Consider the following 24,354-nt stretch of genomic DNA (forward strand, 5'->3'; position numbering starts at 1 on the left):
CTATCTTTTGAATTCCAAAGTTTTGAATTTTAATGAAGTACAATTTATCTACATATGGTTTTCAATTTCACAATGGCACAATTTACAGTTTTCATATTGATGATGCAAAAGCAATCCACCTTTAATAGAATCCATGCTGCAAACTGAATTCTGGTGTTTTTCAGAGCTAGCAAAATGCAAGCATCTAAATGCAACTGACTTTGTGTACTGTGTCTATATATCCTCCAACACTGCTTAACTTGTTAATTTAGCCTAATAGTTTTTGTGTATATTCTTTATGGTTTTGTAAAAATACTTTCCTGGATATACTGTGAATATTATGTACTTTAGTTTGTTTTTCATTATATTAATGTGACATTTATATTACTTGATTTTTAAATATTGAAACAGCCTTTAGTAGGATAAATCTCACTTGGTCATGCTATATAATGTTTCTGATTTAGATTTGTTTTTTATAATTTCTACTTCTACATAAAAAGATTCATTACTCTGTAGTTTTTTTCTTTTTTTGCCGGTCCTAGGGCTTGAACTCAGGGCCTGAACATTGTCCTTGGGCTTTTCCTCAAGACTACAGCTCTACCACTTGAGCCACAGCACCACTTCCAGGTTCTTCTATGTATTTGGTACCGAGGAATCAAAACCCAGTCTTTGTGCATTTTGGGTAAGCACTCTAACCCCAGGCCAAACTCCCAGCCCCTGTAGTTTTCTTATATTATGATGTTATTGGTTTTATTGCCTAGGTAATTCTGATCTCATGTAATGCACTTGAAGCCAGACATATGTCTCAAACCTATAATCCTATTTACTCAGGAGACTGAGATATGAAGAATTGCTGTTTGAAGCCAGCCCCAGGCAGGAAAGTTGTGAGGCTTCAATAAACTACTTAAAAAACAAAAGCCAGATGTGTGGCTCGAAAGGTAGAGCACTAGCTTTGAGCAAAAGAAGCTCAGGGACAACACCCCAGGCCCTGAGTTTAAGCTCCAATACCAAAACCAAACAAAAATCAGTAATTTTTTTTATTTTTTTCATATATTTTATTGTAATTAATAGAAGGGTTACATTATATTTGCCAGATAGAAGGTGCATTAATTCACATACATTGATACCCTTTCTCATGTCATGGTCCCCATTTCCCTCCCCCGCACCCCCACTACTTAAAAATTTATTTTTATTATAATAAGTTTAAGGTAGGGAAAAATGGAGAAGAAAGAAACATTTTTCTTCTCCCCATACAGAAAATGAGAGTTAAATACTGCTAAATGTTTTTGTTTTTGCTGTTGTGGGTGTTTGTCGTGTGTGTGTGTGTGTGTGTGTGTGTGTGTGTGTGTGTGTGTGTGTGTTTGTGTGTGTGAGTCCTGGGGCTTCCAATCAAATTCTGGCTGCTGTTCTTGAGCTCTTTGGCTCGAGGCTACCATCCTACCCCTTGAGTCACAATGTCACTTCTGGTTTTCTAGTGATTAATTGGAGATAAGAGTCTCATGGACTTTAGTGCCTGGCTGGCTTTGAACCTGATCCTCAGATTTCATCCTTCTGAGTAGCTAGGATTATAGGTGTGAGCCACCACTCCCTGGGCAAATGGTTATTTTTAAAGGTAATTTTCATCAGTTTCAATAGAGTGATAGGTCAACAAAGTGATTCTGCTGTTCTGCTAGAAGTTTACCTTGCTCTAGTCCTGTGCACACAAGAGAAGACTTGCCATTTGTGTGTTCCATGGGCCTCAAATATTTTCTTTATAATTCAGCTTTAAAAAAAACCTTTCAGTAATGGTTTGTTTAAATATAACCAAAACCTTTAAAGTTTTCTTAGCTAAATGTGAGCTTTATGCTTCTCCCCTTTTTTTACTGTGAATTATATTTTATTTAGTCATCTTTCTAAAAAATATGGAACACTTCAGAAATTTGCATGAAGGGGCATGCTAATCTTCTTTTTATCGTTCCAATTTTACTTGCTGAGGAAGAATTTGCTAACTCGTTTCTTTTCTTTCCTTTTCTCCCCTTCCTTTCCCTTTCCTTCTTTCATTCCTCTCTTTTTTCTGTCCTTCCTTTGCTTCTTTTCTTAATTTATTCCTTTCCTTCTCTTTTCTTTTTTTCTAGTGGTCCTGAGATGGAAGCTAAGGCTTCATGCATGCTAGGCAAACCCTACCACTGATCGACATCCTCAGACCTAATTCTACTTTATTTGAATAAAAGTATTTTTATTTCCTTTACTTGTGGATATGCTTTTTATAGTTAACCCATATATTTTATTTTTTCATTTTTTGTGAGAAGGGAGTATAACATTATTTTTCAGATAGATAACCAGCTGTTCTATATTTTATTAAATAAGTCATATCCCATTTATTAAGACTATTATTCTATGTTTTCCGTCCATCCATCCATCCATTCATTCACTTATTCAGTAAATATTCTTGGAATACTGAACCTGTACTTTGTATATTCTTTTCCTTCACAGACATGGACCATGCATTCTAAGAATACATTTTTTTCTGGTATTAGGTTCTTGCACTTGCTCAGCTTGCTTGCTTGGCTGGTATTCCACCACTTGAGCCACACCTTGGTTTTTTTCCCCCCTTTTTGCATGTTATTTTGGAGATGGAGTCTTAAAGTGTTTTTTTTTCCTGCCAGGGTTGGCTTTAAATTACAATCATCTGGAACTCAATCCCCTGAGTAACTAAGATTACATGCATGAATTACTACCAGGCTCTAGGAGTATCTTTTTAATGAGTTTATTAGCCACACTGTAATCAACAATGACTGAGGAAGTTAGACCTTCTATGATCAATAAATCTTCATGTCAAATATTCTAAAGGTTAAAATCTGAGCTAAGAAATCATTAGTTTTTCATCTTTGGAAAATGTAGTGCAACATGTTTGTATCTATGTTTCCTTTGGCAAGTACTGTGACCAATTTGAAATTTGCTCATCAGTATAAGGTGCTCTCCCTTTACAATTAAACAAAAGCAAAAAATAAGTTTCAGACTTGTAATTCCAATGTCTCTGAAAAAAAACTAAGCCTATCCTGGTACTGGTGGCTTATGCCTAAATCTTAGCTACATAGGTTGAAATCAGAGGATCAATGTTTGAAGCTATCTCAGGTAGAATGGTCCATGAGACTCCATCTTCAATTAACCAGCAAGAGCTACATTTCCAACAGCATGTACTGGGAAAGTACCATTTGGAAAGAAAGAGGACCAATAGGAAGATGAGGCAGGACAAGGGAGGTAATGGGAAGATGAATGTGAATGAATCAGCATACATTATATATATATATATATGTATATGAAAGTATCATAATGAAAACATTCTCTTATGCAATTATTATATACTAATTTAAAAATAAAATAATAGCATAATGTAGTAAATACATAAATAAGTAAAAACAGAATTGTTATTAGTACTTAATAGAGTTGTAACAATTAAATGACCAAATAGTAATTAATAAGTGATATAGCATTTCAATAAGTAGCTACTAAATTGAACTGCAATAATGTTAGCCAAGAAGGTAATATGAAGTGAGACTGAGATACTCCTATGGTTTCTTTCCTCTGTCCCTAGCAGCCACATTCAGACTCAAAAAAGATAATTATTTTTTAAAGATAATTCTCAGTTAATACATGTGAAATTGGGTAATCACCTACTCCTCATAAATGCCTATCTTGTCACATGCTGGTGTTTTGGTTTATAAATTTTGGGTTATGGGGCAGAGAGTGTGGCCTAATGGTAGGGTACTTGCCTAGTATGCATGAAGACCCAGGTTCGATTCCTCGGTACCACATACATAGAAAAATCCAGAAGTGGTATAGTGGCTCAAGTGGTAGAGCTCTATCCTTGAGAAAGTCCAAGGACAGTGCTTAGGCCCTGAGTTCAAGCCCTAGGACTGGAATAAAAATTGCATCATATTACTAAGAAATTTTGTACTTTAAAATTATAAATCTTAAACAATTTTACTTTTGCGAATCATATTAATGAAGATACAGAGTTGAGCTGTTTAGAGAAGCTATGACACCAGCATCTGGGTCATATTACTAAGAAATTTTGTACTTTAAAATTATAGATCTTAAACAATTTTGCTTTTGCAAATCTTATCAATGAAGATACAGAGTTGAGCTGTTTAGAGAAGCTATGACACCAGCATCGAGACCAGATGCAATCTGTCAGATCAGGGTATTACAGTACATAGGAATATGAAATTAGACACCCACATTTCATATTCATAATTCAAGGGCTATTTGTATGCCTACGCTTGATATTAACTCTTTATTCATTGTCTTTTCTGTCAATCTATTAAAACATTGTTTCATTTGGGCCGGGAGTTTGGCCTAGTGGTAGAGTGCTTGCCTAGCATGCACAAAGACCCGGGTTCGATTCCTCGGTACCACATACATACAAAAAAAGCTGGAAGTGGTGCTGAGGCTCAAGTGGTAGAGTGCTAAGCCTTGAGAAAGTCCAAGGACAGTGCTCAGGCTCTGAGCCCAAGCCCAGGACTGGCAAAAAACCAAAAAACAAACAAACAAAAACAAACAAAAAAACCCCCCACAATTGTTTCATTTAAATTTGATCTAAACTTAAATTCCACCCTGATTTAAACCTGTGGGGTTTTTTTTGAAGCTGCCTTGTAGGTTTCTCCTTTGAAGGAGCAAAAGCAATTTCAACCTTTGTTTTTAGTTTTGAGTGCTTTGAGGGTACATATAGTACATCCATGGATCCCAATACATATGGTGTACTTTTAATTCTATGGAAAACTTTCTGAGCATGCTGTAAATCCCAGGGTTCAGTACCTTCTAATTTCATAGGCAGCAATAAGATCTTTTGATTAGCTAACACCGTTTCCTTCTTATTCTATGAGTAAAGATCCAATTGATTTTACAGCTTTGCTGTGCATTTGCTTCTAATTTTGGCTTTTATATTATGAATACTTACTAACAATATAATTCTGTCAGAAAGTCAATACTATCATCTCTAACTATGATGTAACCATATTTTAAAGCATTGAATGTTGTTCTTAATCTCTAATCATTTTAGGATTTGCCTCTCTGATATTCAGTCTGATTTCATGATTTCAGAAATAGATGTATGTATATATCTCTATATATTCAGTTAACAAAATATATTATTATGATTTAGATGGAATAATTTCCTTTTTATGTGGGTCATGGGGCTTGAATTTGGCCTAGGTGCTGTCCTTGAGCTCTTCAGCTCAAGGCTACCACCCTACCCCTGAGCCTGGGCAACAACCTGAGCTCTGCAGCTCAAGGCTACCGTCCTACCCTTGAGCCAAGCCCCACTTCCTGTTTTCTAGGGGTTAATTGGAGATAAGAGTCTCAGGTCCTTTTGTGCCCAGGCTGGCTTTGAACCTTGATCCTCAGATCTCAGCCTCCTGAGTAGTTAGGATGACAGGCGTGAGCCACAGTACCCAGGTAGATGGAATAGGAATAATTTCAAATGGTAGCCTGAGATTGTGAGTCTACCTACATCATTTGTAACATCAGGCATAGTTTAACTCAAACATTATGCATTCTGGAAACCCAAGTAAAGGGCAAAAGATCTTGATGCATTCCATGCTATTCAATATTGCAGTGGTTTGCCATAGGACTAAAGAAGATAAAGTACAAAAGTGAAGATCTTTAAAAATATCAGTGGATAGATTATGGCTAACTAGATATAGAAAATGCAGGTATCTAAATTCTTTTCTCATAAATGAGTTGGATAGAGGAAATAGTACTTTCCATACTGGTATTTCCAAAAATGTTTCTAATATAGTAGAATGCAAATTGATTATAAAGACAGCTTTTTCTCTGTCTTAACTCTTCTGTGTAGCCACATATGCATAGGTATTTTCAATTTCTTTATCTTCAGGGCATGTATGGGCAAATTCTTCACGGGCATAGGCATTGTGGAGATAGCGCCAGACTCCTGAGAATTCTGCTGGAATGTCAAAATCGCAGTATTTCTTGGCTGCAACCTAGGATTTTTGAGGAAAAAAAATAAAGAAAAAAACGTGATAACCAAAGTAATCAGTAATGTACCAAAAAACCTTAAAAGAAAAATAACATTAAGTAATACACTTTCTATCTGGTGACTATAATGTAACCCTTCTATTAATACAATAAAAATATATGAAAAAATATATGAAAAATCCTAAAGGACAAAAATGGCTTTGGACTGGCACAGGCAAAAAAAGAAAAAAGAAAAATAGTATGAAAGGAACTACAAAATAAGGTAAAGGAATTTTGAATTTAATATTAATACTTTACAAAGTTATATGCTTATAATTATGGTTATATTGATGTTGTGTTTTTTTATTGTGGATATGATATGCTCAGTGGAGGAAAACAGAGAACAGGAGCATGTATCATCCCCATTAGACTAAGACTTTATTTAGTCTCTTTAGGACATCTAATTTTTTTATGTACTCTCTGAATCTGGTAGTGGAGAAAAAGTAAGCTTTGTAAATACTTTTTAATGATAAGTCATCATCATCATCATATCAATATCTCACATTATCATGTGCTACTCACTAGCACACTGCTGTATTTTACATGTCTTAACTCATTTTATTCACAGTTCTTTGAAAGAGACCTTCTTATTGACAAGAGAACATAATACACATTCTGATTTAAAAGAGAAAATAGTGCTTATTAGCTTACATTACTTTTACAGGAGGGATTTTTATTGTGACTTATCTACACATTCGTACAATGCATTACAATCAATCTTCCATTTTTCAGTCTACTTTATGCTGTTTCTCCTTACTACTACAATTTCAAGAGATTTGATTGTCCTCTGTTCAAACTTGCTGTCAATCTATTTTGACAATATCCATTCTCTTTCATCCTCATTGGCCCAACTCTCTCTAATTACTACCCACTCCCCAAAGAGCCTAAGAAACAAGAAGCTTTAATGCTTCTCTGTGATCAATACAGATCTTTTCTCTGAGGGAGAAATACATACTATGTACAACAATGTTGACAAAACTGCTGGTAACCGCTTACTTTAATAATGTTCAGTTTAGGTAATAAGCTGCAGTCCGCCAGTGTTAGCTGATCCCCATCCAAAAACAATCTTCTAGATACTGTAGGCTCCTCAGCACGCTCTGCATTAATTTCTTCCAGAAGTGGAGTGTTTAAGTAGTTGTCCAGACGCTTAAATTCTCTGAGCAGAGATTTTTCAAACTCTGAGGCAATGAAGTTGTAGGATTAGTTATAAGTGTGGTCTAAATCTATGTGAGTTTTAAATCTAATTATAGTTAATGCAAAGTACTGTTAGTATGTCTTTATAGCTAAATGCTCTTAACATATTTTTCAGAGTTTACACATTTTTGTCTATGGGAATGGCTTAAACTTTTTTTCCCTATATTTTTATTGTAATTAATAGAGGGGTTTCAGTTATATTCACCAGATAGAAGGAGCATCACTTCACACACATTGCTACCCCTTCTCATGTTTTTGTCCCCATTCCCTTCCCCCCACCCATGCCCCTCATCTTGTTTCTCCCCTTCCCTTTCCTATTTCAAATAAACAAATAAACATATATACAATATACCATATTATAAGGTAAGATATTGTAACAATATGAGAATAACCAAGGGACAACAAAAGAGAAGAAAATAACAGTACATTAAGAGCAGCAATCACACATTATATAGCTCTTGTTTCCATATCCTGGAGGTCCTTTCATTTAGCCTCATCCTATATGACCTTATGTATCCAGATTTTGAGCTATTGTAATCATCTGCTAGGAGAGTCCAAGGTTTATAATAATTATTACAAATGAGGGAAACCATCTATGTTCCTTTGGGTCTGGCTTACGACACTTAATATGACTTTTTCCACGTCTTTCCATTTCCTTACAAATGGGCGATGTCATTCTTTCTGATGGCAGCATAGAATTCCATTGTGTATAAATAGGGAATGTCTTAAACTTGTTCATCAACATGTATTTAAATATTTCAAATGTTCAACTATCTACCCATTAGATGGAGTCAGATCAAATGGTCAGTGGAGATCTTGGACTTTCCTTGCAGAGGAAATTAGTTGAAGAGTTAAAGGAAGGAAGAAAAAACAAGTTATCTAAAATGGAAAAGTCAAAAAGAAAGATATTGTTCACAATTTAGAGAAAGTTTGTGAAGGTAACAGGTAGTACAGTGTAAGGAACCTTGAAGATACACAGTTGCTGTGATTCAATGGTGCTGATCTTTGCTATTTTGAGTCTTAGGTTAAAAATCTATCGATACTTAATGCAAGGGAATTTCAGAGAACAGAACAGAACAGAAAATGAGAAGAAGACTAGGCTGTTACACACACACACTCACACACACACACACACACACACACAATAATTTCGGCGACTTTCTAGTTTAGTTGAGTGAGAATGTGAGCATGAGCAAGTAACAGAGAAAAGAAGAGATTTATGAAGAGAAACCTTACTTTTATGTGCTTCCTTTTTTGTATTTTTAATATATGCAGAAAACTTGGCAAAGAGATTCCAGCCCACATCAAAAGACTCCTTGTATTTGGGACTCAGATGAGGATATCTGAAAAAGAAACAGGAGACAACTATCATATACATATAATAACAGAAAGAACAGCTACAGAGCTTATAGTGCACAGAAAAAGTACTGGAAACTGAAGATATGCAAGAAATGTCTCAAGAAATGTATCTCTTGAGCCACACTTCGTCTGACTTTTTTCCTTTTCTTGTCAGTTGTGGGACTTGAACTCTGGGCCTGGGCACCGTCCCTGAGCTCTTCAGCTCAAGGCTACCACCCTACCCTTGAGCCAAGCCCCACTTCCGTTTTCTAGAGGTTAATAGGAGATAAGAGTCTCAGGTCCTTTTGTGCCTGGGCTGGCTTTGAACCTTGATCCTCAGCTCTCAGCCTCCTGAATAGCTAGGATTACAGCCGTGAGCCACCGTGCCCAGCTTCATCTTCTGTTTTTATGTTGCTCTGTTAGGACAGAGTTTTTGCCTTTGGTGTGTCCCAGATGCCTAAGTACTTATAGAATTCAGTATCATTTTCTTGGCTGGTTAAATTAATTCATTAAATTACTTAAATTGTTGTTTGAGTTTGGACATTGAATGTCTGCGCCCACGTATTGAAGGCTTGTTCCTTACCGTGGTGTTACCGGGAGGTCCTGGAACACTGAGGAAGTGAGGTGTAATGGTGATCCTGATGGGCATGCCCTTAAGGGAATTGTGAATCTCTGCTATATTCCCTTCCTCCTCCTCCTCCTCCTTCTCCCCCTCCTCCTCCTCCCCCTCCTCCTTCGTCTCTCTCTGTCTCTCTCTCATCCCATTTTCCTCTTTGATTTCTGCTTTGTGAAGTGAGAAACATTTTTTCTGTCCATTCACTCCTGTCATGAAGTATGCAAGCTCACTACAGGCCCAAAGCAAAGAACACTTCATAATGGATGTGCTGGAATTGTCCTATAAAGCCCATGGCATTTGTGTGTATTCTGTTTGTGTCAATTCTTGCAAATAGCATATGGCCAGTTGTCTTTTGCCAGAATAACTGGGCAGAAAGTTTTCTCTACCTATCACATGATGAAGCTACACAAAAACCTTTTCTTTCTTTTTCGGTATTATTTTCTATTAGTATCAATATAAAAAATAAAGAGATGAAATGAGTTATAAAAACCATTGATTAGAAGTCCTGTAACTATGAGCAGAAATAAACCTATTATTTTTATAAGCTAGTTGTATCTGACATGTCCTTTATTAGTGATGGAAAGGTAATACACTTGATAAAAGCTGTCCAGCAAAAATTCCCAGTAACATATGCATCTGGACATCACCATATTAAGTGAAGTAAGCCAGTTTCAGAAGGACAAAGGTTACTTGTTTGTCTCATATGTGGTTGTCAGATCTAAAATATAAGCATATGCATACACACATACAGACATATATTTATATCTATCTATCTATCTATCTATCTATCTATCTATCTATCTATCTATGTGTGTGTGTGTATGTGATCAACCTGATTGAAGTAGGATATAAGCATGTGTGAGATATTATGTGGAAGCCTCTTTGAACAACATGCACTTTAACCAAAATGACTATTAGGAAGTTGAACCATGTCCTCTCTGAAGTGTGGGCCCTAATAATCGAGAATGGATGAATGGAGTGGATGGAGGAGAGTGAAAATGGTCCAACTACTTTGTGTACATTCATGAAAATGAAGGAAGTTTTTGAAACTGGTTTGGGAAGGGAGAGGGAGATGAGCGATAGTGCTGAAGAAGGTCACTCTCGAGCACTGCAGCATAGACGTGCTGAAACAAAACTCCTATGTAACACTAACTGATGTTAATGAAAAGTAACTTTAAAATAGATTTGAAAACACTTTCAGTAAGAGTGATGCTAATAAGATGGCAGAATATCACATTGAACAATTTTCCCCACATATGAAAACGCATAGGAAACATGACAAGAGGGTATAACATCTGGGACTAGAACAGCAGTAAGAAAGGAAAACACCAAAGGACACTTTCAAGTTACCCCATCATCCTCTCACAACACACGGCACAGGGCAGAACAGTTTATCTTTGTGCTTGTGGCAAGGATCCTGAAATGAGCATCACACTTTACCTCACGTTCCAACATTGGACCTGCTAGTGTGAAACCCAGCACTGAGTTTCATTCTTTATTTCATTTATATCCTCACACTATGGGATAGTGCCACTCTCTTGCAGAATGGATGCTCCTCTCACAATGCTCTCAGGGAATGCCTTCAAAGACACACCCAGAGATGTCCATTATTGTTTTTTTTGTGTGCTTGTCAATGCAATCAGGTTGCCACTAAACATTAACCATCACACATGGATAATTTAACTTTATCCTTTCTCATTTGAATATTTTCATTTCATTTTCTTGTTTAATTCCTCTTGCTAAAACTACTAATACTATATTTAAAACATTAGTGTAAATGAACATCTTTGTCTTAGAAGATGCTTTCAGTATGATATTAAGTATGAGGTTTTTCATATATTTTTTATTGTAATTAATAGAAGGGTTACATTATATTCACCAGATAGAAGGTGCATTACTTCACAAACATTGATACCCTTTCTCATGTTTTGGTCCCCATTTCTCCCCTCCCCCACTGCTCATGTTGTTTTCCCCCCTTCTCTATCCAATTTCAAATAACCAATCAAGCATATATACAATATGTCAGAAAACCAGGTGCAATACTGTAACAATATGAGAAAACCAAGGGACAGCAAAAGAGATGAGAGATAACATAGTACATTAAGGACAACAATCACTCATTATATGGCTTTTGTTTCTATATCCTGGAGGTCCTTTCATTTAGCGTCATCCTATATCACCTTGTGTATCTAGGTTTTGCTCTATTGTAAATCTGCTAGGAGAGTCCAAGGTTCCTACTGCTTATGACAAATGAGGGAAACCATGGAGCATATGTTCCTTTGAGTCTGGCTTACTTCATTTAATATGATTTTTTTTGCCAGTCCTGGGCTTGAGCTCAGGGCCTGAGCACTTGTCATTGGACTTTTCTCAAGGCTAGAGCTCTACCACTTGAGCCTCAGCACCACTTTCGGCTTTTTTTTCTATGTATGTGGTACCAAGGAATCGAACCTGGGTCGTCGTGCATGCTAGGCAAGCACTCTACCACTAGGCCAAACTCCCGGCCCCATTTAATGATTTTTTCTAAATCTTTCCATTTTCTTACAAATGGGAGAATGTCATACTATGAGATTTTATGTATAGTTAATTCCTTTGAGACATATTCCTTCTATGAATAACTTCTTGTTTTTTTTAACCATAAAGGGACTTAAAATTTTATCTACTTTTTCTGAATCTGTTGAAATGATCAGATGATTGTGTTATTCTGTATCATGTTTATTCATTTACATATGCCAAATCATCCTTTATGCTTGTAATGAATCACACATGATTATGCCACATGATGTTTTTTACATTCTGTTGGATTTGGTCTGCTAGCATTGTATTCAGAAATCTCAAGTTACTTACACTCTTATTTTTATTTTTTCTTGAATACTTTATTTTGTACCATTTCTGGAGTTTGAACTCAGGACTTGGTGCTGTCCCTGATCTTTTGTGCTCAAAGCAAAAAAACTCTAGCACTTAAACTACAGCTCTAATTTTTGCTTTCTGATGGCTCATTGCAAATAAGAGACTCACGGACTTTTCTTCTTGGGCTGGCTTTGAACCTTGATCCTCAGATCTCAGCCTCCCGAGTAGCTAGGATTACAGGTGTGAGCCACCAGTGCCCAGCATCAGTATTTTTACATTAAACATTGTAAACATTCAAATTGTATTTCATAGAGAAAAATCTGTATTTTGAAAGATGTAAAGAATTGTAATGATGTGCAGTGTTATATAACTCCTATCAAAATCAGGGTACAAAACTGTGCTTTTAGTCCTCCTTAAAAAATAGAAAACTCTCTTATGAGATCCATATATAGCCGGAGTCTCTGCTACTACTATTTCCTCGGAACTACTGGTCTTTTCTCCCTATAACTTGTAGTTTTTCCTTTCGAGAGTGCTATATAGATGGAATCATTCTGTTGCTAACCTTGGAAAATGGGCTTCTTTCACTCAATATAATTCCTTTGACATTTAGTCCAGCTATGGTATGTATAAATGCCTCACGCATTCTTATTCAATCCATGGTATGGATTCAATACAGTTTGTTAATTTATTCATCAAGTGAAAGGTATTTGTACTGCTTCGAGTATAGGGAAGTTATAAATTAAGCTGCTATACGCACTTGTGCACAGGGTTTGGGGTGACTGTAACATTTTTTTTTGTTGTTGTTGGTCATGGGTCTTGAACTCTGGGCCTGGGTACTGTCCCTGAGCTCTTCAGCTTAAGGCTACCACCCTACCCCTTGAACCAGAGCACCACTTCTGGTTTTATGGTGGTTAATTGAAGATGAGAGTCTCCTGTTCTTTAGTGCCCGGGCTGGCTTTGAATCTCGATGCTCAGATCTCAGCCTCCTGAGAAGCTAGGATTACAGGCATGAGCCACCACCCATGTGCACAGCAACATTTCATTTTTAAATGATAAGATTTCTCCACAGCAGCACCACTGACATTTTGGGCTAGATAGTTCATTTTGTGTGTGTGTGTGTGTGTAAATTATTTTATTATTTTGTAACATATTTGGCAATCTACCCACAAGATGGCAGCAGCAGTCCTTTTACTAGCAAACACCAAAAGTAAGGACAGGCATCATTGAAGAGAGAGAGAAAGAGAGAGAGAGGGAGGGAGGGAGGGAGGGGAGGGAGGGAGGGAGGAAGGGGAGGGAGGGAGGGAGGGAGGGAGGGACGGAGGGAGGGAGGGAAGGGGAGAGAGAGAGAGAGAGACAGAGACAGAGAGACAGAGAGAGACAGAGACAGAGACAGAGAGAGAGACAGAGAGACAGAGAGACAGAGAGACAGAGAGACAGAGAGAGAGAGAACCATTGTCCAAAGGTTGAAAATGACATTGCAGCACTATTTACCATAGCAAAGATATGGAACGAACTCAGATGGCCCTCAGTTGATGAGTGGATCAACAAGATGTGGTATTTATACACAATGGAATTCTATGCTGCTGTCAGAAAGAATGACACCGCCCCATTTGTTAGGAAATGGAAAGACTTAGAAAAAATCATATTAAGTGAAGTAAGCCAGACTCAAAGGAACATAGGCTCCATGGTTTCCCTCATTTGTCATAATCAGTAGAAACCTTGGGCTCTACTAGCAGAGATTTGCAATAGAGCAAAATCTTGATACATAAGGCCATACAGTATGACGGTAAATGAAAGGACCTCCAGGATATAGAAATAAAAGCCATATAATGAGTGATTGTTGTCCTTAAGGTACTATGTTATCTCTCATCTCTTTTGCTGTCCCTTGGTTATCTCATATTGTTACAGTATCTTACCTTTTTTATCTAGTATATTGTATATAGGTTTATTTGTTTGTTTGAAATAGGATAGGAAAGGGGGGGAAACAAGATGATGGGAAGGTGTGGGGGGGAGGGTAATGGGGACAAAAACATGAGAAGGGGTATCAATTTTTGTGAAGTAATGCGCCTTCTATCTGGCGAATATAATGCAACCCTTCTATTAATTACAATAAAAAAGGTTGAAAATGGAAGAGGAGCCTGGGCTCCAGATGAAAGCTGTTTCCTCAATCAATAACTTGATTGCCGCTTTGTGGATCCTTGAGGAAGTAATCCTGACTAATAAAAATTGTGAGTTGACAAATGACTATTCTTTCAAAATACCATATTTGTGATAGTTTGTAGAATAGCATTACAAAATGAGTACAATTAAATAGTATGAATTCTTAATCTGTAAGAAATCTGCCAGTTAAATAGATTATATGAAATATAATAATAACCAGTAAAATGTTTTACCTTGGAGGAGCCAGCGTCTGTTCTAGAAACTCTTCAATTTTAATGAAATCTGTTTTCAGCTCCTTATTATATACCAGGAAGGGTGGGTTGGTACCTGGAGCTAAGTCTTTCAGCTCTTCAGGCTTTCTATGATTATTGAAAATAAGCAGAGTTAGGCCTCTAGATAAAGTATATATTATACAAGCACTAACATTATATTTGTGTATGTCAATTTCAAACCCAAGAATTTAATGTGTTTCAAGTCCTCTTACCTGGTCATGTCAACAGTAGTCACATTAAATTTAACTCCTTTAAGCCAGAGGATCATAAAAAGGCGTTGACAAAATGGACAGTTTCCGATACTCTCCCCATCACTCCCAGCCTATGAAGATAAAGAATTACCTTGCTTCACTCATTTGTATGTTCAAGAAGCATATATTGAGTGTCTATGAGTAAATAAACTAGTTTCTGGAAAAAAAAAGGTTAAAAGTACTTAATCTCAGGGATACTGCCATCCATAGACAGAGATAATGAATCGAAGAATCTCAAAAGTTGTAAATGTAAGTAATGTATAGCAAATTTTTTATATATTACAGTAATATATAGGGCCTGGAATTTGGCCTAGTGGTAGAGTGTTTGCCTAGCACGCACAAAGACCCAGTTCAATTCCTCAGTACCACATTCATAGAAAAAGCTGGAAGTGGTGCTGTGGTTCAAGTGAAAGAGCTCTAGCCTTGAGAAAGCCCAAGGACAGTGCCCAGGCCGTGAGTTCAGTCCCTAGGACTAGCAAAAAAAAGAATGTATATAATAATTTTCCTATTGATGGAATTTTAATATATTCTAAATATTTTACTCTCTGTTACAGTAGCAAACATTTCTGGGCATATAAATTGCTCCATTTCTGATATTAAATTTTATGATTAATATTTAATACCAGACTCTGAAGTAAAAAGTCTACACATTTTCTATATAATAGATCCTGCCATATTGTTTTTTGGAAAGTATCTCACCATATGTCTGATGCCCATTTGATTTCTTTAGTTTGTAAACTGTGACAAATTTCCATTTTTTTCTGTTAAGGCAGTGACTTTTTTCATTGTAGATTTGGAACATTATCTGAATAAAAAGACATGTTGTTTGTGATTCATTTTACATGTAATTTTACATGTGTGTGCCAGTTCCAAGACTTGAAATCAGGGCCTTGGCATTGCCCCTGAGCTTTTTAGCTCAAGGGTATTGCTCTACCACTTGAGCTGGCTTTCAGATGCTTAATTGGAGATGAGAGTCTCAGGGAGTCTCCTGTCTGGACTAGCTTTGCATTGCAATCCTGGGTAGCTGAGATTACAAATGTGAGCAACCAATGTCTGGCTACCTGTAATTTTTTTTGTTTTAGTCTGAAATTGGTACCTGAACTCTCTATTTGATGTTTTTACTCATTGGCTGGCACTTTACACTTGAGCCATGCCTCCAACCCCAATATGCAATTTTAAAATCATGCCACTGAAAATTTCAATTTGCATAAAATCTATCATATATATATCCTCTGATTTCTGCTTTTCTTAATCTGCTTATAAATATCAAGCTTATTTTTTTAAAACCTTGCTTTCTTATTTTACTGTAAATATTTTCTACTATGCATTTCTCAAGTATTTGATTTCATTTTCTCTGGTTACATTTTTCATGTATTTGGAACCTGTTTGTGTGTATACAATATATCGAAACCTTTGCTTTGGCATTTTGAGGTTTTAGTGTTTTTTTAAATAAAGTAGTTAATAGTTGTTTAACACCATCTAAAACAATCTCTCTCAATTTGGTTAAGTACAGTAACATACTTTTCTTTTTTGAAAATTTATATATGATTTAGAGTATAGACAAGCTTTATTAGTATTTTGAAAATGACGATAGCACCAAAAGCACTCTACAGATTGAATGTAATCTCTATCAAAATTCCAATGTCATTCACAGAAATAGAAACATCAGTTCTAAACTTTCAATGGATTCGACCTCAAGTAGCAAAAGTAATTCAAAATAAAAGGAACAATGTTACAGACATCATAGTACCTGTATGAGCATGATACTGTCACAAAATAAACACATAGACCAATGGAATAGAAGACCCAGTGATAATTCCATACAGCCACGATTTCTGAGTTTTGACAAAGGTGCCTAAAACATTCACTGGGGAACAGAAAATTTATTTAACAAGCAGCATTGGTTAATCTAGATGTCCACATGTAGAAGACTGACACTAGACCCTTATCTAAGACTTTGTAAAAAATCAATTAAAAATGGATCAAAAACTTGATTTAAGACTTGAAACTTTGAAACTGTTACAGGAAATCATACAGGAAACACTCGAAGATAAAAACATAGACAAATACAACAGACAAGGATCTTATATCTAAAATGTACTTATAGCTTTAGGAATTAAATCTCTCAAAAACAAATTCTCAAAGAAACAACCATTCCATTAAAAGGTGGGCTAAAGACTTAAAGAGAGACTTTTCTGAATAGGAAATAAAAATTGCCAATGCACACATGAAGAGATGCTTGACATCTCTGGACATAAAAGTAATGCAAGTTAAAATAACTTTGACATTTCACCTCACCCCAGTTAGAATGGCCATTATCAAGAATTCTAATATCAACAGATGCTGGAGGGGATGTGTCCAGGAGGGATCACTACTACACTATTGGTGGGAGTGCAAACTCATTCAAACATTATGGAAACCAGTATGGAGGCTCCTCAAAAGACTAAACATGTGGCTCCCCTATAATCCAGCAATTCCACTACTGGGCATCTACCCAAATGTCCAGAAACAAAGCCAAACTAAACCTGCAACTATGTTCATCATATCATTATTCACTATAGCTAAGATATGGAACCAACCCAGATGCCCCTCAGTAGATGAATGGATCATGAAGATGTGGTATATTTACACCATGGAATTCTATGCTATCATCAGAAAGAATGACATTGCCCCATTTGTAAGGAAATGGAAAGACTTGAAAAAAATCATATTAAGTGAAGTAAGCCAGACCCAAAGGAACATAAGCTCAATAGTTTCCCTCATTTGTAATAAATAGTATATATCTAGGATTCTTCTAGCAGAGGATCATAATAGCTCAAAAGCTACATAAATATGTCCATATAGGATGAGGCTAAGCAAAATGAATTGCAGGATATGGAAACAATAGGTTTATCCTTGTGATTTTTGTTCTTAATGTACTATGTGAAGCTATTGCTTTTTTCTTCTTTTCTCCTTAAGGTTTATCTAATGTTATTGTATCTGACTTTGGTACTTGGTATATTGTATATATGTTTATTTGAAAATGGGAAGGTAAGGGAAAAACAAGATGAGAGGGGTGGGTGAAGGGAAAGTGGGAGAAAAACATGGGAAAGGGTATCAATGTTCAGGAAGTAATGTAACCACTTCCTGACAAATGTAACCCTAACCCTTCTGTTCATCACCCCGACAATAAAAAGACACTGAGTAATGAACTAAGAAAAAAAAGCATAGGCAACAACTTTCTTAATAGAACTGTGATTGCTTAGGAAATAAAAGCAAATATTGACAAATGAATTTACATTAAATAAAAATGCTTCTGTACATAAAAAACTGTTACTAGAATGAAGGGACAGCTTACAGAACAAAAAAAAATCTTTGCCAGCTATCCATCAGGCAAAGGGTTAATTTCTACTGTACATAAAGATCCCAAATAATTAAACACTCAAAGAAAAAATAAATTAATATCCAAGTGAGTTGAATAGACAGTTCTCACAATTAGGCATACAAATGGCCAATAAATACATGAAAAAAATGTCAACATCCTCAAGCCATAAAAGTAATGTAAATTAAAACCATATTGAATTGTTTGGGGATGGAGAAAAAGGGAGAAGGGAGAATGAAAGGGTGTGAGATTGATTGCAGTGTAATCACATATACACATATATTTATACACACATGTACATCAACACATTTATACATAATATCCACATACTATGGAATATTACATAGCCATAAAAAAAATCAAGGTCTGGGAGTTTGGCCTAGTGGTAGAGTGCTTGCCTGGCATGCATGAAGACCTGGGTTCGATTCCTTGGTCCCACATACATAGAAAAAAAAATCCGGAAGTGGTGCTGAGGCTCAAGTGGTAGAGCTCTAGCCTTGAGAAAATCCAAGGACAGTGCTCAGGCCCTGAGCTCAAGCCCAGGACTGGCAAAAAAAAAAAAAGAAATCAAATCATTTGCAGGAAAATGGATGCAACTACAGGATCACACCTTCTGAGCCAAGCTCAAAAACTAAAATATCGGGCTGGGAGTGTGTCCTAGTGGTTAAAGTGCTTCCCTAGCATGCATGAAGACCCGGGTTCAATTCTTCGGCACCACATACATAGAAAAAAGCCGGAAGTGGTGCTGAGGCTCAAGTGGTAGAGCTCTAGCCTTGAGAAAGTCCAAGGACAGTGCTCAGGCCCTGAGTTCAAGCCCCAGGACTGGCAGAAATAAAGCAGAAATAAAAAAGCCAGAATATGTTTTCACTCTTTTGTGGAAGATAGAATTAAAACACTACATTTTCCTGGATGTGTATATAAATATAAAAATCCATATTCATAATTACTTAAATGGTTAAACATAGAACATGAATAAAAATAATAGACTAGTCAGGAGAGAAGGAGAGGGGAGAATGGAAAAAGGGTGCATAAGTGTAACAAGTATATATGAGAATAGCACAGAAAAACTCAACAAAAGTTGATGAGCATTAGAGACAATAGGGGAGAGAATTAGACTCAGTTAAGTGAATGGGAAGTTTTGGTAGGGGGTTGTGCTGGTAGGGAGGATACAGGAGGTTGAATATGTCCAAATTGATTGTTTGCAACCATGGTGAAAATAGAACAGGGAAACCTGCTCCAGATGCTATTTTGTGGAAAGGGAGTGTGACAGAGTGTGAAATTGATTGGATACAGTGTAAACATTTGTGGAAATGTAACAATGAAATGCCTCGTCTTCATAATATAAGCCAATAAAAATTCCTTTCCTTGACAGTGGGTGTGACTGAATTTCATTTATTGTTACTCTTGCTTGCTGTAAGAGAACTGCTGCTACATTTCTTTGTAACAAAAGTCAGAGTAAGAATCCAACTAGAACTAGGTTCTAGTGAGTGGAAATATAATTAAGGGTAGGAGGTAGGAAGAAGAATGGAGTCTGATAATAGATCCAGCAGGAAGGGTGGATCTCCTTTGGCAAAAGGAGAAACAAAATATTGACGTGTGAGGGAAATGAAGCAAAGTTTTACAGAAACACTCATGTTTATTTTTTTCCTTGTATACCTTATGCGAATGTTTTTCATGTATTTTTATTGTAATTAATAGAAAGGTTACATTATATTCACCAGATAGAAGGTGCATTACTTCACGTACATTGATACCCTTTCTCATATCTTGGTCTCCATTTCCCTCCCCTACTCCCACCCCTCATAAAGGGCCTTATGCAAATTTAATGTGCCATCACCTAGAATTTCAGGATATAAATTTCTGAGCCTAATGGAAAAATTATCTTTCTTTTAAGTATCAAAGTGACAAAACCAGAATGTGATAAAAAAAAACTATGTCTTTGTGATCTAAGATTCTAAACTTGAAACTTGATTTATTGTTTATGTTACCAATTGCCGTGATCAACCTACTTATTCTCATTTAATTCTCATAATGAAGATGGTACCTAGAGGTGGACTATGCTATTTTTGTTTTATAGTTGAGGAACTTGAGAGTCAGAGACTGGCTTAGTTGAGTACACTTAGTTAGTGAAAAGTTGGTATCAGGCATATTTTTTTTCTCACTTAGCAAATCTATCACATACTCTTGAATACTGATTTATCCCATCTAACAGTTTTCTTGGATTTTAAAATGAATTGTCTGTATGATAGTCTTGAGTTTGAAAATAGCCTAGAGATTTAGGGAAGAGTATAATCCCTCTTTCTTAGACAATATTGTATCCAGAATTTTGACCCAAAAGTTTGATTTCATAATTTCATAGAATATATGACAGAGAACTCAAAATTCTATTTTACAACAAATCAATAAGAGAAGGATGCATTAAAAAATAAATGTGGGGGCCAAGAGTGTGGCCTAGTGGTAGAGTGCTTGCCTAGCATGCATGAAGCCCTGGATTCAGTTTCTTGATACCATATAGCACAGAAAAAGACAGAAGTGGTGCTGTGGCTCAGGTGGTAGAGCTCTAGTCTTGAGAAAGCCCAAGGACAGTGCCCAGGCCCTGAGTTCAAGCCCCAAGACTGGCAAAATTAAATGTGTGTTTCTAAATACCCTTTCCTCAGTTTCTGAATATAAATCTTGCCCAACCATTCAGAGATGCTTTCACTGACTACATGGTATACATAGGTAGTATGCTATAGGTGCTTCATGTGGCAAAAAGGTAGTCAATCTCTTAATCTCTTTTAGAGATTCTATTATCATTACAGAGAAGTTATGGTGGAGTTTTAAATCCACAGCTAGAGATAGCTGTGTTGGACATCAAAGATTCAGTTAATCCTCACCATTGATAAGGAGCAATAGTTTTAAAATTTACTCTGTATCATTTTTCTCAACTTTTATGTTCTTTCTCAATATTTCCCATGTAATTTTCAAATATCTGTGAAACACACCATAAAGCAATAAAAAAAAACCCTGGACCATATTTAATTCAAGGTTTTTCAATAAAATCTGTAATTTATCAATTTCATCAAATAAGCTTGTACCTAAAGACTTTCATGTGATGAAATTCTGGGAATTTTCACTAAAACACTCAGTTGAAAACAGCTTAATAAGTTAGACAAGTTGCTGTACAGGATTAGCATTCTAACACTTCCAATGATTAGTTATGTGATCTTCTCCAAAGTTGCTTGGCTGCTCTTTGCTTTACTTTTTGTAACTTTTTTTTTACCAGTCCTGGGCTTGAGCTCAGGGCCTAAGCATTGTCCTTGGGCTTTCTCAAGGCTAGAGCTCTACCACTTGAACCTCAGCACCACTTCTGGCTTTTTCTATGTGTGTGGTACTGGGGAATTGAACCCGGGTCTTTGTGCATGCTAGGCAAGCACTCTACCACTAGGCCAAACTCCTTGCCCTTAGTTTCTGTAACTTTTAAGTGAAGTTGGTAAATAACTGCCTAGCACATTGCCTACCATATAAGTACTCAATAGGTAAATTTAAATAAGAGGTTATTATATAATTCAACATTTGACCATACAATATGTGTGTTTGCCTCTTCTCTCCAGATTAATACACAAATACGGGAAGTCTATGAAGAAAAACACACAGGTGAGTGCCAACAACTGAATGAACAGTTTTGACAAAAAGAATATTTTTGTTACCCCTTGAAGAAGCATTACCACTTGCTTGGAATTTGAAGATATAGAAAGCTCGTTAGAAAATTAAAGGCTCAGGGGCATGAGTTTGGCTTAGTGGTAGAGTGCTTGCCTAGCATGCACAAAGACCCGGGTTTGATTCCTCGGGACCACATACATAGAAAAAAGCCAGAAATGGTGCAGCAGGTTAAAGTGGTAGAGCTCTAGCCCTGAGAAAGCCCAAGGACAGTGCTCAGGCCTTGAGTTTAAGCCCAGGACTGGCAAAAAAGAGAGAGAGAAAAGGAAAAGAAAATTAAAGGCTCAGCCAGGAGAGTGGCCTAGTGGTAGAGTGCTTGCCTAGCATGCATGAAGATCTGGATTCAATTCCTCAGTACACCATACATAGAAAAAGCAAGAAGTCGTGTATGGCTCAAGTGGTAGAGCTCTAGCCTTGAGAAAACCCAAGGACAGTGCCCAGGCCCTGACTTCAAGCCCCAGGACTGGCAAAAAAGAAAGAAAATTAAAGGCTCATTTATATTCGAGTTGAGCAGTCATGTTTTGCTATAATCCGGAGACAAGAGAAGTAGCTCTGACACCCCATAGTTGAACAAACACTTATTTGGATTACTGTGCTATTCAAGAATTCAGGGGTGTGTGTGTGTGTGTGTGTGTGTGTGTGTGTGTGTGTGTGTGTGTAACCAATTGTTATATAATCTAAAATAATTGTATTACTTTTCCAACAGCTATTTAACTTAATACTTAATAAGTGTAACTTACGTTGTTGTAAACTATAGAGTTTATACAGTTTTAGAGATCAGTTACTTAAACCAGAATGTTAGTATTTTTACTTAGAAATGATGCCGAAATATTACAATATTGTAATGAGAATTATTAATCAAGTAGTAATAACTACTGATGATGACATAGTATTGGTACACAAATAGCCACCTGTTTCTTAGGTTGATGGTATAATAAACCAGATAATATACATCAAGTGTTCACAAAAGGTCTTTATAACAGTTTGGTTTTGTTGTTGTTGTTACTACTGAATACTTTCAATAAATAAAAAATTACATAGAGAAAAACTAAAAAGTTAATATAAGCAAGTATTGGGGGAAATCTAATTTTTACCATGCCATTCTTCTCTTTCTTTAGGGGTTTTCCAAAGTGCTTTTCTGAAAAGTTAAGACATATTGAATTGATTAAAAAAAAAAAAACAAAAAAAAACCTTCCAAGACAGACCTAAAAGAGTAAGTGAAGCATTGTAAAATGCCTCCTCACATAACAAGCACAAACTTCTGTTCCCATTATGTTCATGTGACCTTGCTGTTTCTTGTAGGATCATTTTTGAAACTTGCATGGAAATAGGGAATTTGGCATTTCTTCTCCACTCAGGCTGTATAAAACCTATCTCATAAACATACAATCTGTGAGAACTGGAAAGTATTCCAGGATAATTTTTTCTGAGCTCATCTGTTGCATATAAGGACAAACAAAGTCTAGGATGGAGGGAGGAATTTGTTCAAGGTTATACAGAAAGCCATAGAAAATATGACTTAGTTGTTTTGAATAACAACCAGTCTAGTGTTCTTTTTTTTTGCCAGTCCTGGGCTTGAGCTCAGGGTCTAAGCACTATCCTTGGACTTTCTCAAGGCCTGAGCTCTACCACTTGAGCCTCAGCACCACTTCTATATTTTTTCTATGTGTGTGGTACCGAGGAATCGAACCCAGGTCTTAGTGCATGCTAGGCATGCACTCTACCACCAGGCCACACTCCCGGCCCACAGTCTACTGTTCTTTTCCATATCACCATGCAGTTTTCAGATGAGACCTTTTTTTCTCATTGCCACATAAGAAGACCACAATATCTAACCATTTTTTGGTGGGGGGGTAGCACTCAGAGTAGAAAAATAAATTCAAAATTCGCAACTCTACAGTAAATATCAAAGATTTTTGGATGCTGAGCCTACTGTCAAGAAATACTATATTTACATGCTGTTATTATAGCTAGAAAGCTTACCTTCACAAAAAGCTCAATTTCAGGGTCTGCTTGAATCCTGGGCTTTAGGCTTGCCATCTTTCTGTTTTTTACTGCCAGTTGTCAGCCCCCCTGACTCCCTGAGAGACCACAATATTTGTGGACTTTTCTTCCAGTTTAATATAATGCTCAAGAAATACTGCTTTAAGAGGAGAATTTAGCTTGAAGTGGACTGAGTCAGATCTGGAGCCAGTCTTTTAAGAGAGAGGATGCAGAAAATTCTAGATGCGTAAGAGCAGCTCTTGAATTTGTTTTCCTTCTTCCTCTTGACCTAACATTTCAATCAAGGAGGAGCTGAAGGGGTGTGTGTAAACTGGTTAGCTAAAAGGGTGGGGGTGTTTTCCAGAGAAGCTTCAATGCCATGAGTCAGCACAGGAGAAACACATTCACACAAAGAGACACATGCAGTGCTGGCTTCTATATATCAAACTGACCAGATGTTCTCTAGAGCCTCCCTTTGAGTCCTGGGCTCCATGCCCAGAAAAGGGACTCTTATTTGCTATTCCTGTAACCTGACAGCACTTCCAGGAAAAGAAGCAGAAATGACTTGGATTTTACCATGAAAAAGGATGTTTACCCAATGACACTGACTAAAACAGGGTTAAACATTTTTTCATCAAA

General features: G+C 36.6%; 1 protein-coding gene and 1 pseudogene across 2 annotated transcripts; both read right to left on the reverse strand.

Moving 5' to 3' along the window:
• Positions 1–1,038: 1,038 nt before the first annotated feature.
• On the reverse strand, positions 1,039–23,994 carry Clic2 (CLIC family member 2). 2 transcript variants are annotated; one of them, XM_090326906.1, is made up of 7 exons: positions 23,716–23,994; positions 22,827–22,870; positions 14,634–14,743; positions 14,383–14,508; positions 8,425–8,531; positions 6,991–7,172; positions 1,039–5,960 (listed from the first exon to the last, which is right to left on the reverse strand). In XM_090326906.1, exons 2-7 carry the CDS (start codon positions 22,827–22,829, stop codon positions 5,799–5,801), a joined length of 690 nt encoding a protein of 229 aa, XP_090183032.1. In that variant the 5' UTR covers positions 22,830–22,870; positions 23,716–23,994; the 3' UTR covers positions 1,039–5,798. The 2 variants fall into 2 exon arrangements, with proteins under 2 accessions (XP_090183032.1, XP_090183031.1); XM_090326905.1 differs by lacking the exon at positions 22,827–22,870.
• Positions 1,875–1,970, reverse strand: LOC150041783 (U6 spliceosomal RNA; annotated as a pseudogene).
• Positions 23,995–24,354: the final 360 nt, after the last annotated feature.

This window comes from Megascapheus bottae, chromosome X, assembly GCF_031878675.1.
Source record: "Megascapheus bottae isolate mThoBot1 chromosome X, mThoBot2.hap1, whole genome shotgun sequence".
Taxonomy (NCBI): Eukaryota; Metazoa; Chordata; class Mammalia; order Rodentia; family Geomyidae; genus Megascapheus; species Megascapheus bottae.

What these genes read in the sequence shown, in the direction of transcription:
- Clic2 (XM_090326905.1), bottom strand. Translation starts at nt 23,772, where the DNA reads ATGGCAAGCCTAAAGCCCAGGATTCAAGCAGACCCTGAAATTGAGCTT. An exon ending in AAATTGAGCTTTTTGTGAAG is followed by an intron (nt 14,744 to 23,715) that starts GTAAGCTTTCTA and finishes TTATCTTCATAG; the next exon opens with GCTGGGAGTGATGGGGAGAG. An exon ending in AAAAAAGGAAGCACATAAAA is followed by an intron (nt 7,173 to 8,424) that starts GTAAGGTTTCTC and finishes TCATTGCCTCAG; the next exon opens with AGTTTGAAAAATCTCTGCTC.